The 15,143-nt window shown below is 38.1% G+C and overlaps 1 protein-coding gene across 1 annotated transcript in view; it reads right to left on the bottom strand.

The window, feature by feature from the left end:
• The window catches only part of LRMDA (leucine rich melanocyte differentiation associated), a 939,296-nt gene that overhangs the window by 905,364 nt on the left and 18,789 nt on the right, over nt 1–15,143 (bottom strand). The window contains exon 2 of the mRNA XM_042459731.1: nt 14,553–14,653. Within this exon, the coding sequence (XP_042315665.1) occupies nt 14,553–14,653 (101 nt within the window). The remainder of the gene's footprint in view (nt 1–14,552; nt 14,654–15,143) is intronic.

The raw sequence follows: 15,143 nt of genomic DNA, 5'->3' as shown, positions 1-15,143 counted from the left end.
TGCCAATAATAGACCCGACAGGAAAAAAAACAACAGAGACTACCTGCCTCTGATGTAAAGGCACCAATTCACATTTGTGACACTCATTTGTCAATTAACAGATTTTTCCCATTGTTGACACATGGGACTTAAAAGATGTGGGCTAGAAAGTGATGAATTAAAAAAGACAGATGAGTAAGCTATGAGCTGCAAAGTAATACTATAATGTGCTTTAGATAGGAATATCAACTGACACCCCTGACAGGCCATACACGGTTTTATTTCATTTTCCACTGTATCTCAGCTTCATACTTTGTCTTCTTTGTTCTCTTTTCATCAAGCTCCTAACATCTCATTCTGACAGCCAAAGACATTTAAGGCACTTTCGTTTCAAATGCAAGTTAGCGTACTTGATTTGTCATTAAAATGCAAAACGATTGCCATCCGCAGGTAAAAATGTAGGTAAGCTTAAAAGGTTGTATCTGCAAAGTATAAAAGCTGAAAGTGGTTTCTGGCTGCTTGACTTAACTCTTTCACTCGCTGCTTATATTTTAAGGGAAAGAATTATGAATAAAGGACCAGCAACACAAGCACCTTTAGATTAGGTGCAATTTTGTCAGTGCAAATGTCACACCGATCTCCATAACTACTGGATTATTTGTACACATAGTAGAATAGACAATAGTGCCAGGGGTTTGAATAAGTTTCAGAAGAAAAACAGGTTCAGTTCTATGCCTCTTGTCCAGATATTGCATGCACAGGTACCCAAAATGGTTATACATTCCAATATACTTATATGTTGTCACATGGCTCTTAAGAGTAGACACCATCATGGACAATAGGTCTGTCAATGACCATTTATCATGACAGCTAAACAAGACCTCCAGTATGCATCTGAATACCAGGTGTTGGAGGGCAGCAAACATGAGAGAGCTGGTGCCCTGCTTGTCAGACTACTAAAAAGCATCTGGAGAGTCTTCTTTGAAAAGAGGATACCAGACTAGGTCCATGTTTCTTAGTCATGCATTACAAACAAAATGTAACATGTAACACATTAGTCAGCAGAGTTAGTCAAGAAGGCATAACAGGCCTGCTTTTGCAAATTAATACAACTGATATCTCCTTACTTTTGTATGTGGAACAACTAGATTTTGTTTGTTACTTTCTCTCCTTAATGAGAGGGAATCCTTCTGGAAACATTTTGTGAGAATTCCCCCCCCCCTCAACTTTAGGCAATGGGGGGAAATGGGTGGGGGATATAAAGACCTCATTCCCACTTACAAATAATTCGGTTTCCAATCCAAATTGATGTATTGGTTCAGCAACAGAATGTCATTCACGCTACATTTGCACCAATCGAAGCCCTCTTCCAAAGCTCTTTTTTCCCCTGGTCAAGCTTGACGTTCCCAGTCGAGCAAATATGCCAAGGAAGGGGAAAGAGGCTGCAGCAGCAGAGGTGCCCTCCCCACACCTGATCTCACTTCATTATCCACAACAGGGACAAGAATGGCAGCGGCTCATCAGAGGGAGACCACCAGCCTTCTCCAGGAGAGGGAGGCCATTGCTCTGCCGGATCATCAGTGCCGTGCTACTGCCTGTCCCTTGAGGTACCTGGGAGTGTTCAGAAGACTCCCCAGTGAGTACAGAGGGGAACCCCTGAGAGGAAAACATGATGGTCAGGGAAGCAGTGGCAGCAGCCACTGCTATTACAACAACCACATTTGGGTGGATATGGCACCCTGGGGAAGCTTGGGAAGAGGCGCAGCTTCACCTCACACTTACCTTCACCCATGGCGCACAAGTCAACAATTACGTCACAGGGAGCAGATTCGGATCTGCACTTGGTTCACACTTGGGCTGAATCACTTAAAGATGCAGAAAAAGCAAGCATCAAAATGACGTGTATTATATGGATCTCATGCAGGGCCCTCCACTCCAAACCACTTCAGCAATTCAAATCAAGTGTGAACCAGGATCATTTAAACTGCTTCAAACTATTTGCAAACCAGTTTAAAACGTAGGGAAATGAGGCAGTTGCTATTAAAAAGTGCAATACTTACAGTAATTAATTACTTACATGGAGGTATGTAATTTAAAAAAAAAAGACCTTCCCAAATTCTGAATTAGATGTATCTTTGGTCCAGCAGGACTCTTATGTTCTAGCCCTGCATAAGGGTTCTAGTACTAAAACAATGCTGTAATTTAGATCACATGTGTATATATATGCATGCCAAGATCAGTTTCAAACCTCTGTGGGGATGCTGCAGGGACTTACCCTACCACTCTGTCATGTTTGTCAGTTTTTGGTAATACTTTTCCATCTTCTATGCAGGAGCAGGGCAGTTCAAACCTCCACTGCACACATGAAATAGTGAGCAAAAGGGCTATGTCCAGCCACATGGCTCCAAGCGCTAATATTCATTACTTTTTTGCTGTAAGCAGAATAACAGTTCACTATTTATTCTATCAGAGAGATTACATGTTTTCCTGGCTGTTCATCCCACTATATTCAGCCCAATACCATGTATAACTTTACTGCAGCAAATTGGGAAAGTCAGCCATTTGAAGCTCAGCACACCTTGACCCTAAACCTTGCACCTTGTGTCATCACCTTGGTTATTTCTCCCTTTTCTTTCAATCAGTGCTGAAACATTTCTTTGGCTACAACTTGAAAAAATTATATCTAGTAATATGTTAGCAAAACACCAGTACTGTGAAAGTGCCATGTTGTTATAATGCTTTTAATAATAGAGAGGCAAACACATTTGTCGCCATTTTAGCAACATGGTTATTCAGTAAGTGAGTGGAGAGAGTTAAAACATTTGAAAGAAAAATACCATGGTAATGTAGCAGTGGCATGCCACTTTTATTGTAGTGGTATTTCACTAATAATATAACATATTTTAAAATTATAATGGTTGGGAAAGTTTAAGTACCTATTAAAGATCTAAAAACACAATAATAAAATGGTATGAACTGCCAAGACTTTATGCGCACTGAGCTGTGACAGATTCATCAGCACAAGGTCCCTACCCATTTCTAAACCTCACCCTTTCACAACAATGGAAGTGATAACTTTTTTGTGGGGGTTTTTGGACTATGTGGCCATGTTCTGGAAGAGTTTATTCCTGACGTTTCACCAGCATCTGTGGCTGGCATCTTCAGAAGATCTTTCTCTGAAGATGCCAGCCACAGATGCTGGTGAAACATTAGGAATAAACTCTTCTAGAACATGGCCACATAGCCCGAAAAACCCACAAAAAACTATGGATGCCTGCCATGAAAGCCTTTGACTTCACATTGGAAGTGATAACATTAAAATCTTCTACTTCTGTGGAGATGAAGTACTCATCCACTTTTCTCCAAAAAAAAAAATCACAGTTACCTGAGAAAAAGCAGGAGGACCACAAGGAAAATACAGAATGACAAGGACTGGATGACTCTGTTTCATCAGAACTCATCAGAAGGAAGTTTATAGAGAGAAGGAAGTATGGAAATCCCATAATATGGAATCCCTCTTGGAAAAAGTAAAGCATGATATAGTGAAGTTTTCAAATGACTGATCTGAAGATACTGGGAGATAATCCTGCACTCCAAGAAACATATGTGTTAATAATCTTTTTCATTTTACACACTTCTGATTGTCAAGCAAGTAAGCCTGCATACTCTGTTGTAACTGTTGCTTCATTTCAGCTCTCAGTTCAGGCTGCTACACAGTCAAAAATATGAGCAAAATTTCAAAAGGTTAATGCGCTTTTAATTTAAGGACTCGTAATTTAAGAACTCAGAACTACACCACCATAAAAAAGAGACATGGATGGCTCTAAGCTACAGAATGGGTGGTGTGTAAACCTTAATTTATTGTATGATCTTCTGTGTCTTATGTGAGTGAATTACCTTTCTCCAAACTGTCTTCAGATAGCTTTCCTACACCGACACCCATTAAATATGCATACAAATTGTAGCGATGGATGCAACAAATATTGGCAATTTTCTTTTTCAAGAGTTAAAAATAGCAGTCTATATACTTCAGTTGCAGGTAAGTGTTTTGAGTGGCGCAACAAGTTTCTAAACAGCGACAGCAAAAGTGGGAAATGAAACTGTACTTCGTTGTAATAAAAACATATTGTCCAGAAAGTTATTGGAACAATTGCACATCAGAAAGGCCAATCTGAACTTTGAATGGGCAACCAGAGATATATTACATGCTAACCCCATATAAAAGAAAATCCTACAATTAAGACACTTTTCAAGAGGTTTTAATTCTAAACTGTTTTTAACAAGAATTAAACAGTTTCATATTTAATCCCACTAACATGACAGAAGTCTTGGAATGGATACAGAGTAGTCATTCGAAATCCAAAATAACATCCAAACAAAGAAAAACTAATGAAAGAAAATTCATGAAGTTGTGAAAATTGTACATCTATTTGAGGGGAGGGAGGAGACCAGGCATAGAAAACCACTTTGACTATATGGGAATATCAATGAAAATAAGAGAGAAGATTTCACACACCCTTAATTGTAATTGTTATTAATACAAGCTTGTTGACAAACAGACAAGTCGACAACAGGAGAAATGAAGTATCGCCTCTTTAAAAGTTATACACAGTTACAGCTTCAGTGGCTTGTCTACTATCAACATAAGACCCATCCCAATTTCAAACTATTTCCATGTATGCGAAGTGAATATGAAGGGTTATAAATAACTATGCTGAAATCTGCTACTCTATTAACTATTCATCCATAAAGAGGCTTTTTTTTTGACGTTCCTCGCAGGTTGTTTGGAATTTCACCATCTTGAAATGGTTTGTCTTATCTGCAAATGCCTGCCTACTGTTCATTCCAATATCTCATCATTCAAGCACATTAAACTGAACGTATCCCAATAAATATCTTGGGGATCTCCTAGGTTATTTAGTTCTCTTCCATTTGTGTCCACTAGGACTTTGGGGGGGATGTTTTTTAATGAGGGCAATTTCCATTTTGTTTTGCTCAACATTTACAAATCCATATGTTGACTCATCTCATCCTATGACTGTTGCCTTTTCTTTTAAACATTTGGCAAGTGACTGTGTTAAAAGCCTTCTAGCATATGATTTTTTTTCTCCTGATCATCTAATTTATTTATATATTTGTTATTAAACTATTTATAACCTACCCTTTCTTGTAGGATTTCAGGGCAACCTATAGATAAAACAATATACAATTTAAAACAATTCCATGTTAAAACAATAACACAAGCAGGATTAAAAACATATTTAAAAAGTTAAATGGCTTAAACGGCTACCATTAAAAACTGTCTATATGTATATTTAAAAGTAAATTAAGATCCAACGGTTTTAGTGAAAAGCTACATCTTGACTTGCAGGTGGAACGAAACTAGTATTTTTTTATTTAAATTTAAATTTTATTATACAAATAAATTATAACAAAAAATAGCCAAATTACATATCACAGTGTCAAAAGAAAAACTGAACCACAAACAAAACATACATACAAAAAATATAAACATACATACACAGTCAAAAGCCCTAAATTCTAACTTATTTCTTCTAATTCCCTTTCTTCTAACCAACCAACTTTCTTCCTTCTTCTTCCTTCTCTTTCCCCCATTCTTCTTCTTTCTTCTATCCTTCCCTACATCATATTCTCCATTTTTTACCATTATCTCCCGCCTCTTCTCATTTTCCATCTTTTACTTACATTCTGCCCAACCTACTCTTATCCTCTACTACTTACTCTTCCCTTCAATTACTCACCATTCAAATGCCTCTCATTCCCTTTCTTCCCCCCTACCCTTAATTCTATCTTCTACTTATGTGGAAGCTTGTGCCGGAAGAAGCCTCGGCATGCCCAGAAGAAGTAATAAGGTGCGCCATGGACACAAGCCCCATTATTTCTAATGGAGCTTGAGCATATGTGTGTTTTTCTTTACGTGGGGTGTGTGTGTGGGCAGAACGAATCCCCCGTGTAAAGAAAGTGTGCACTGTATCAATATAGGGTAAATATATCATTTTACACTAAAATCTATCTTTTTATTTCCATATGAATTTTGGGAAATTTTCGTGTTCAGAAATTTTAACCAAATAAATCTATTTCTATCAGTCTAGGCCACATGGTGGTGATGGAATGACTTGCACTACCATTGTACTATGGTAAATGTGTTATGGAGTGGCCTAAATACCCTAAAGGCACCAGATCCCGTCTCATCTTGGAAGCCAAGCAGAATCAGTTCTGGTTAGCACTTGGACGTAAGCCTGCCAATGAATATCAGGTGCTGCAGGCTATATTTCAGAGGAAGGAACTGGCAGAACTACCTCTGAACTTTCCTTGCCTAAGAAAACCCTATGAAATTCATGAGGTTGCCATACGTTGACAGAGAGCTTGAAGGCACATACCGACACACTCACACACAGAGAGACATAAATTTGTTATTACCAAGTAAAATACATTTTCCATTTGAACTCTAGTTTCCAGAATAGTAATTCAACACTCAAACCACACTATGCTGGCTCTTGATAGTATCAGCTATGAAATCCACTGGGTGACCCTGAGCAAGTCACACCACCTCAGCATCAGAGAAAGGCAATGGCAAAGTCCCTCTGAACAAATCATGCCAAGAAAACCACATAAGAGGCTCACCCTAAGTCCACCAGAAATCAGAAACAACCAGGAAAAGGTACAAAACATACACACATATTTCCAGTTAAGGTACTCAATGATGAATAGAAGGGAGCACATTGCCATTTTCCCAAATCAAATCACCATTCAAGCAGATTTAAACCCCCTTATTCCTGGGTTTTAAGTAGACTTAAAATCAGCTCCCTGTAACTTAAGTCATGCAACTTAAACTGCAAGTTTCAATTCAGGCCAAAACTGCATTGGAAGTTCAACACAAAAACTAGCATCTCCCAGTTTCTAAGGAGAAAAAAATGCAACTACTTTTCAACATGTTTCCCTAATGCTTTTCCTACTTTTTGTTCATTAGCTCAAAAGTAAATTAGAAGGGAGACAATACAAGACAACATTGTAGCATTATTATCGAAAACCTGGACAAAACTACCCTCAGCATTACCAAAATAAAACCAAAATAAGAGCAGCCCAAATAGAAAATTACTACTCAGCCACTGATTGACCAGGTAATGGAAACAAACCACAAAAAATCAAGCACAGGGTTTTCTGGTTGTCAGTGCCTTTTCTTTGAAAGAGCCTGTAACTTGAGCTACAGACCTGTATTAACTGTGACCTGGATGACAACATAATTACTATATATGCATGTCTAATCTGACACGCTGGCTCCTCGGCCTGGAAAAAAAAACGCACTGGTCTTTGATGCTGTCATGATAATCAGGTTTGCCCCCATTTTGCTCTATGACAATCGTCTGTGCCAGTTCACGTAATAGACAGCGTGACATCAGAGTGGCTCATTTCAGCAAGACTAACACAAGCATTGCTAACACAGAGAGAGGGAGCACAACCAAATTGTATTATCCCAGTGAATTTATTGAGGCAATGTTACTTTCTCTTTATTATTTTTTTTAAAAACTACTTTGGTACTTTTGTGGCACTAGGCACAAAAAACAGATCTGAAAATGTAACAGCTTCCCATCATGCCTAATATTGCTGATCATGTCACTTTCAAGTTAGAATTTTAGAAACAGTGTTTGGATATGCCTGGACAAGTAACCTTTCACTTTTAATGCCAGGTCAGTTTTGTCCCTTTCTGGTTTTGGAAAACTTTCCATGAAGTTCTAGCTCCTACCAATGCATCCATATTTCAGCATTTATGTAACTACAGTCAGCCCTTCTTATACACAGATATTTCTATACACGGATTCAAGCATCCAAAAAGTTCAAAAAAGTATAAATTTCAAATATCAAACCTTGATTTTCCATTTTTTATAAGGAACATCATTTTGCTATGTCATTATATTTAATGGGACTTGAGCATCCATGGATTTTGTTATCCATGGGGGATCTTGAAAGCAAACCCCAGTGTATAACAAGGATCCACTGTATAACCTCTACCTATCTTTGAGAAGAATCTGCATACATTTTTCTAGAGGTGGGCATTTTTTTTTACTATGGGCAGGAACCCTTCACACTTTATAGGGTGCTACTCCAGATGGCTCCTTATCCTCGAGGAATTGTGGTCTCATTCCCACTTATAAATAAATCGGTGTGTGATCCAAATCGATGGATTGATTTTATATTGGAGCGTGGTTCACACAGTATTTGCCCCAATCGCATTTTCTTGCTGCAAAATAAAATTCATTAACCCATTTGTGGTTCACTTTGATGAATGAATCAATTCAAAATGGACCTGCTCCAGCTGGCCAAAGGGCACTTCTAAATCGATTCCAATCTGCATCTGGTTCACACTTGCGCAGAACTGGTTTATTCAAAAAGACATGGAAAAAGTCAGTGTCAAAAAGACATGGGTTAAGTGGGTCTAACGCATGGCCCCCCTCTCCGAATCGCTTCAGCAAATCGATTCAAGTGGGAACCAAGGTCATTTGAACCAGTTCAAATCAATTTGTGATCAGGTTTAAAAAGTAGTGGGAATCAGGCCTGTATGTGCAAGCAGGTTGGGTAGATAGCTAGTGGCTACCTGGAAGAAAATTCTGCCAAGCTCCTGCTTGCATCCTGAACGCTGTACATAAACACCCATTTTTCTATACCTGTCTTATTGAGTGCTTTTGGTGTTTTCCATACTGTTTTAAATAAACACATACTTACAGATAATTTAATCTACAATATTTTAAAATGTTACTCTTAAAAGCTTGCACATTATTTAGGAGCAACATACCTACAGAAAAAATGCCACCGAGTGGGAAATTATGGGTTTTTTTGTCAGAACACCTTTTCATCCAAGGAACAAATGCAGAACAACTCTCATATCAGCTATTTTTGGAACAGTCGAGTAGCACAAATGCGAGTCCAAGAACACTGAATTCCTAACTTGTAAGATTTCACCCATTTTTTTAAAAGAAAGGACTGTATTAGAATTACAATAAGATAAGATAAGCAAGGTCAACCCTGGTTAGTACTTTGATGGGAGACTGCTGCCAATGAATACCAGGTGCCGTAGGCTATATTTTAGAGAAAGGAATTGCCAAAACCACCTCAGAGTCAGCATTGCCAATTTCCGGGGAAATTTCCCAGAATCCAGGTAATTTAATTAATTTATTTCTGAGGGTTTTGACTGAATATTCCAGTAGATATTGGGGTATTCTGGGTATTTTGGATTTTGGTAAAACACTCCAGGGAATATTTTCGAGGCTAGTTGGCAACACTGCTCAGAGTATTCCTTGCCTAAGAAATCCCTATAAAATTCATGTGATCACCCTCATCCTAAGTCGACAGGCAACTTGAAGGCACCACAAGACAGACACACACACACATATATACACAATACTACAAAAGCAAGCAATGGATGGATGGATGGATGGATGGATGGAGCCAGACAAATCTCTATTTTCAGAAATCTAAATCACATGAACAAGCTTCATGTAAGAAGAAGAAAAACAATGTAAAGAAAACTAGGATTAATTTTTCTTCTCCCCTCCCTGCCACAAGTTCTAGTTCTTGGAGAGAGAGAGAAATCAGTCATGTAGGTCAATGTGTGCAGAAGAGGTGTGGGACAGAAGGGCTTCACAACAAAATCCTGTATCCATAAACATCATTTTTTTCCTCCACGGAAAGAAAAGACTACAACTGCCAGTTGCAAAAACCGAACAAGATAAATCAATTAGCTTGCTAATTTCTCCCCCCTCACATTTATTTAGCTCTGCACTGTATTTGTCATAATTGACTATAATTATGTTAATTACCAACTCCAGTATAATTACTGTATTTGTCATTTAGCACACTGTGTACCCAAAGCAAATCTGGCAATTGTCGGGCATCAAAAAGAATGCAGCCAACCTCCAGGAGGGGTTCACTCTGAAAACTGCCTCGTATACATTTAGCAAATGAAAGGGCAAAGGAGAATTTCATGCAATGCTAGTCTGAAGCGCTGGTTCATTAAGGATATTAATTTTCTGATAACTACACATTTAAGCATGACACATCAGAGAGTACCTACAGGATTTAGCAATTATTAATGCGTGACAGTTTCAAATGCTAAGTGAATCAATTAAACAGCAGCATTCACAATTTGAGAAGAGATAACTGCTTCATAACTGCCTAAGACTACAATTTTCACATGACAAAAAAGGGCCATTCAGGCTCCTTCAAAGCCTGACAGGTCAAAAAAGAAGTTTGAAACAAAAGCACCTTATAACCATCATCTCTCCTCTTTACTTGTCAGATCAAGTTTGCAAGTGTCTCTGCTGAAATGGCACTGCCATGCCAGCTGACACAAGGTGATTTTTCATGTCTTGTCAAAGAAAATCTTTTATTCTATTTGCTCCGCATTAACATGTTACATTTATTGATCAAGCCCTTTCTGCAGCCGCAGCAGGGCACTGGGCTCTTATGCCTAAGGGGGGCATTGATGTCCTGGTGACATTCCAGACCGAATAATGCACATACTAAATGGATTTCATGCAGAAATGTGTTTGTGCATGACAGCTACATTAATAACAGCCTCTCACACTGATAAATATGCAATTGCTACTATTAAGGATTACCCAATTACAGTGAAAACACTCCCAGTACCCTAAAAAAAATGTGCCTATTAAAAAAGTTTTAACTACAGTGCATTTTAAACATATTCAAACGAAAGAAGATTAATCTAAAGGAATATAAAGATAATATTGTACTTTATCTTAAATTTCCTTTCCCTTCCTCTTTCTCTCCCCTGTTGTTCTGCCTATTTTACATTTGATTATTGTGGGCAACATCGCATGCGCATGTTAAAATCTTGGAAATAGCTGCAAAAATTGAGTCTAAATGCTACCTGCCACTTAAACAGAATCAACATTCACAACAGCATTATGGTAAACTTATTGCATTCTTCTGACGTTGGCCATGGATTCATTCACACTACTTTAGGCAAATTATTCTTGCTTGCTCCAGTAAGCCCTCTAAAGTTATTGGACACAATTCAAAGAAAATTAGGAATATTTTCAAACTGTTCACATATAAGGGTGAACTTTCACAAAGGTGTGTGTGAATGAATCACCACAGGTAAGTGCATAAATAATTTTCTGTCAGATTCAATTTCCCATTCCCCTAATTGCAAATATACAATTTTTCAGCGCAAATTGTTCATATATTCCTCACCAAGCAATCAAAACATACATATGAAGCAAACCCCAAACCCTTTGAAACCTCCCAGAAGTAAGTAGTTTCAGGATTCTCTAATGCAATGGCAGCTAGGCCATATTACGCCAAACACCAAAGTATCTCCTTCAAAAAATAAACGACAACATTGCACTACACTGACTTCATCTACACTATCATACCTTACATCTATCACCTAATAAAAACAGCTACAGGAAAGTGGGGTGTTTCATCAGGTAAACACACAAAGGCCAGAATCTAACGGATTAGTCCTAACTACAGTGAACCCATGAAATCATCTGCTGAATAATGAGCCAATATGTAGGTATATCCAATTCATTCAGTTGGTCTACTCTAGTTGGGACTAACAGTAGAATTTCAGCTACAAACTCACAAACAAAGAAAAGCAAACAGAAGATTACGTTAGGCTACTCAACAAGATAAAAGGAAGTTTTTAAAAGTAAAGGCTCTGGAAGATCAACTCAAGTGATAACTGTTCACCTTTCACCAGAACTCTTTCACAATCTGCTGTTTTATTCACTTATTTAAAAGAAGGTCCAAGGCAGCTCACAAAACAGACAACAAAACTAACAAAACTGTATCTAGAAAATGAACAAGGAGATGCCAGAGTACCCAACTGACTATGTCACATGTAATCCCTTTCCATGAGGGCAGTAGTAGATGAATGTTGAGAATGATGAGATTCTTTCTGCAGATTGTAAGGTACAGTTGTCAATAAGCAAAGCCCAGCTCTCTTTCTTCCCATCTTCATCACATTACTTTGGAGGTTTCCTTACGTAGTCCCATTATTGACACTCAAACTGTACAGACTGGCTGGTAAAGCCAGCTTCTGGGCAACTTGGGGGCATGGCATTTACACACCACACATTCCCAAGATGTCCAGAAGCCATTCAGGCCAACCAGACATGAGCAGCTTCCAGCTATTCTGGGGGCATGGCATTTACACATTGCACACATCTGGAGCACCCAGAAGCCACCTTGGGGTTGCGCCAGGACTGCTAAAGGTGGACCTTTACTGGCCCAAATCGGAGCAGATCCCATTTGGGCCAGTATCAGGGTTGATTGGGGCTGAAGTATGTGTTTGCCACAGTGCCGAAGCGACCAGCTCTGGGGCATCCCCAATCCACACTTTTGTGACAGATTGTTCCACCCCACTGTTAGATATTTTCCCACTTATTTTTAAGATCCAGATCTATGGAGCAGTCCAAGGCACTTTGAACTGTGCCATAAAACTCTGGAACTGATCTGGGGCAATCTGATAAAATCTGAAGTAGGTCAAGGAAGGTCTGGATCAACCCAATTCTCTATTTATTCAGGATTTGGCCAGACCGACTGCATGGCTTTACACAACCATACTGGGTTGCTGATGCTGGTGGTGTTATTAAACAGCTACCAATAGCAAATTCAAACCTTTAAGATCATTTACTTCTTGAACACAAAAACAAAGTCATTTTAGGAACATGAAATCAGTAGCAATGGGGACTGTGTGCTTTTTAAAGCCCGAGCCTGTATTTTCATAAATCCTCAAGTACATCTGACTTTCTCCGGGTTGAAATCATCAAATTCTCTAGGCTGAAATGTTCACCTATATTTTCTCTTTGAAAAACACAAGAAAACACAGAATGTACAGCTATTTACCATATTACTTCATATGCCCAGTTCTAGCTAGCTGAAGATACAAATGAAATTTAATTTAGAGATATTTTCTTGTGATGTTCATCAAAATAGTCAACCTGTTCAGCTACTTCCTCTTGTCCCTTAATGTTTTAAGTAGGCAAATGTGTCAAGAGATTGTCAACCTAATTCATTTCAGTTACATTCCTCTGAAAGCAAGGTCTGTTTATTTCCCTAAGAATAATTAAACTGAGAAAATCAAATCGCTGCTGTCAGTAATTTCACCTTACATTTTCTTGCTTAAAGATTTACAGGAACCATGATAAATCTCTGATTAAACAAGACTCTCATAATGCTTTATGCCATTTTAAAAACTTTACTGAAACCTGGCTTAAATTTACATAGGAATAACCCAAAGGGGTGATGGAGGGAGAAAGACTTAATATATCTATTACTTCTCAGATAACCTGGTATTGCTATAACTCCAGAGATGTCAACCTTTATGGCACAAAAATCTTCTAATCCCCTATGACAGGGGTGGGCAAAGTAAAGCATTTTGGCTGCATGTGACCCTTGAAACCCCTAAATGTGGCCCATGCGACACTCCAGAGGGCCGATATCAGGGGAAATGGCCAAAATGGCAGCCAGAAGTGATATCGCATCACTTTGTTTTGCCCCCAGATCACCCAAGATCTCCAAAAACGACCTAAGACACAACAGTTTGCTCCGCTGAACCCTTTCACCTCCCCAAAATAGATTTTGAAAATGAGGAAAATGGCCAAAATGGCAGCCAGAAGTGATATCGCATCACTTTGGACATGCTGAAACTTGCTGCTGTGGGTAACCAGGCAGCCACCGAAAGGAAAAATTGTCCCTGTTGTGCTTTCAGTTGCCCACCCCTGCCCTATGAGAAGGTAATATATTTCTATTTCATGCCTTCCAACTCTGTCCTGTAATTTCAAATATACAAGTTACTCAAATTACCAACCAGCCTTTTGTCCTAGATATTTAGAGCGAGGAACTCTCCTTGTTTTCAATGTATAGATAAGCATGCAAAGGATTATAAAGATAGCCTTAAAGTATGTCACAGAAATCTATCTTTATCTTTCAACAGACATAAGTCTGCATTAAGACATATGGGCTGCAATGACATTTATGCTTTTAAGTTGTAAGATTCTGTTTATTTGCAACAAATTTTTATGGTCACATATTCCAATAAGTATATATGCTTATTCAAAAAACATCTTTGAAATCTGAAAATGAGGAACTAATTGTTTAAAACTTTTTTACAGTGTAAATCTATTCAGCCCTGGAAAATATTAGCCAAAGCCTCAGCCAGTTTTAAAGATTTAAGTATTCCTGCACTGTTCTTCAAACACATTTTCATTCTGCTCTTCTTTCAGCAGAGGCAGATGAAGAATTGTATAGATTCCTTATACAGTGTAAACTGCATCTGTTGAGTTGCAAATGAAACTTGAGATTGATAATCCCCTCTTCAGCATTTCTTTCACATTCCAAAAAATGTTAAAAGCAAACTGTTTTTTGCACATAGACTAGCTCTGCTTCATTACTACTTCTGTATAATTATGTAAACAGTACATCGACATAAAAACTGATGCTTTATAAGAAAACCAAGAAAATAAATAATACAAAAAGTGTTGTTTGCTTTAGTGTCACTCAGTTTTTTTATGTGAATCATGGCCTACCGTAGTAAATTGAAGCTGAGATCCAGCCTTTTCGCAATGCATCCATATTTTCTCCCAAGGCATTCTGGGATTTTCCTGCAATCTTGACCAATATAAGACACCTATAAGAATCCAGAGGAGAAAATTTAGCAGATAGGAAATCTAAGGTCTTCAAACACCTCAGGTCTTCAGACATCACTTTTTACATGAATAAAATGAAAGTTTTCAAGGTAATTACATTTTCAAACCTAGTATAGCTCCACTGCTGAAACCTGCTTTAACAAGTTCTGTTTGTCAGCTCAAGTTAGACTTTTGTAATATCAGAAGTAAAATGGTTATTAAACTGTAATTAAAAATCCTAGTGTTGTTCCCAATTACCTAAACAGATAGCATTATTTTTAAGTGTTTTAAACTAAACCATTACAATTGGGTTTTATTTTTCTAAGTTTTTTTCTGTTTGGATGCCAAGTCGCCCCAAATATTTGGGCCAAGAGGGGTAGCAGGGAATGATAAAATGTAGCCTATTATTGTGAAATTTGTATAGGTGTGTATACCTACAGCATATTTTGTAAGAGCTCACAGCACTTAGGAAAATTTTCACCTCAGTAGCCT

Source organism: Sceloporus undulatus, chromosome 3, assembly GCF_019175285.1.
Source record: "Sceloporus undulatus isolate JIND9_A2432 ecotype Alabama chromosome 3, SceUnd_v1.1, whole genome shotgun sequence".
NCBI classification, from domain to species: domain Eukaryota; kingdom Metazoa; phylum Chordata; class Lepidosauria; order Squamata; family Phrynosomatidae; genus Sceloporus; species Sceloporus undulatus.
The sequence above is the reverse complement of the archived record's forward strand: the minus strand, read 5'-3'. Positions and strand labels throughout refer to the sequence as shown.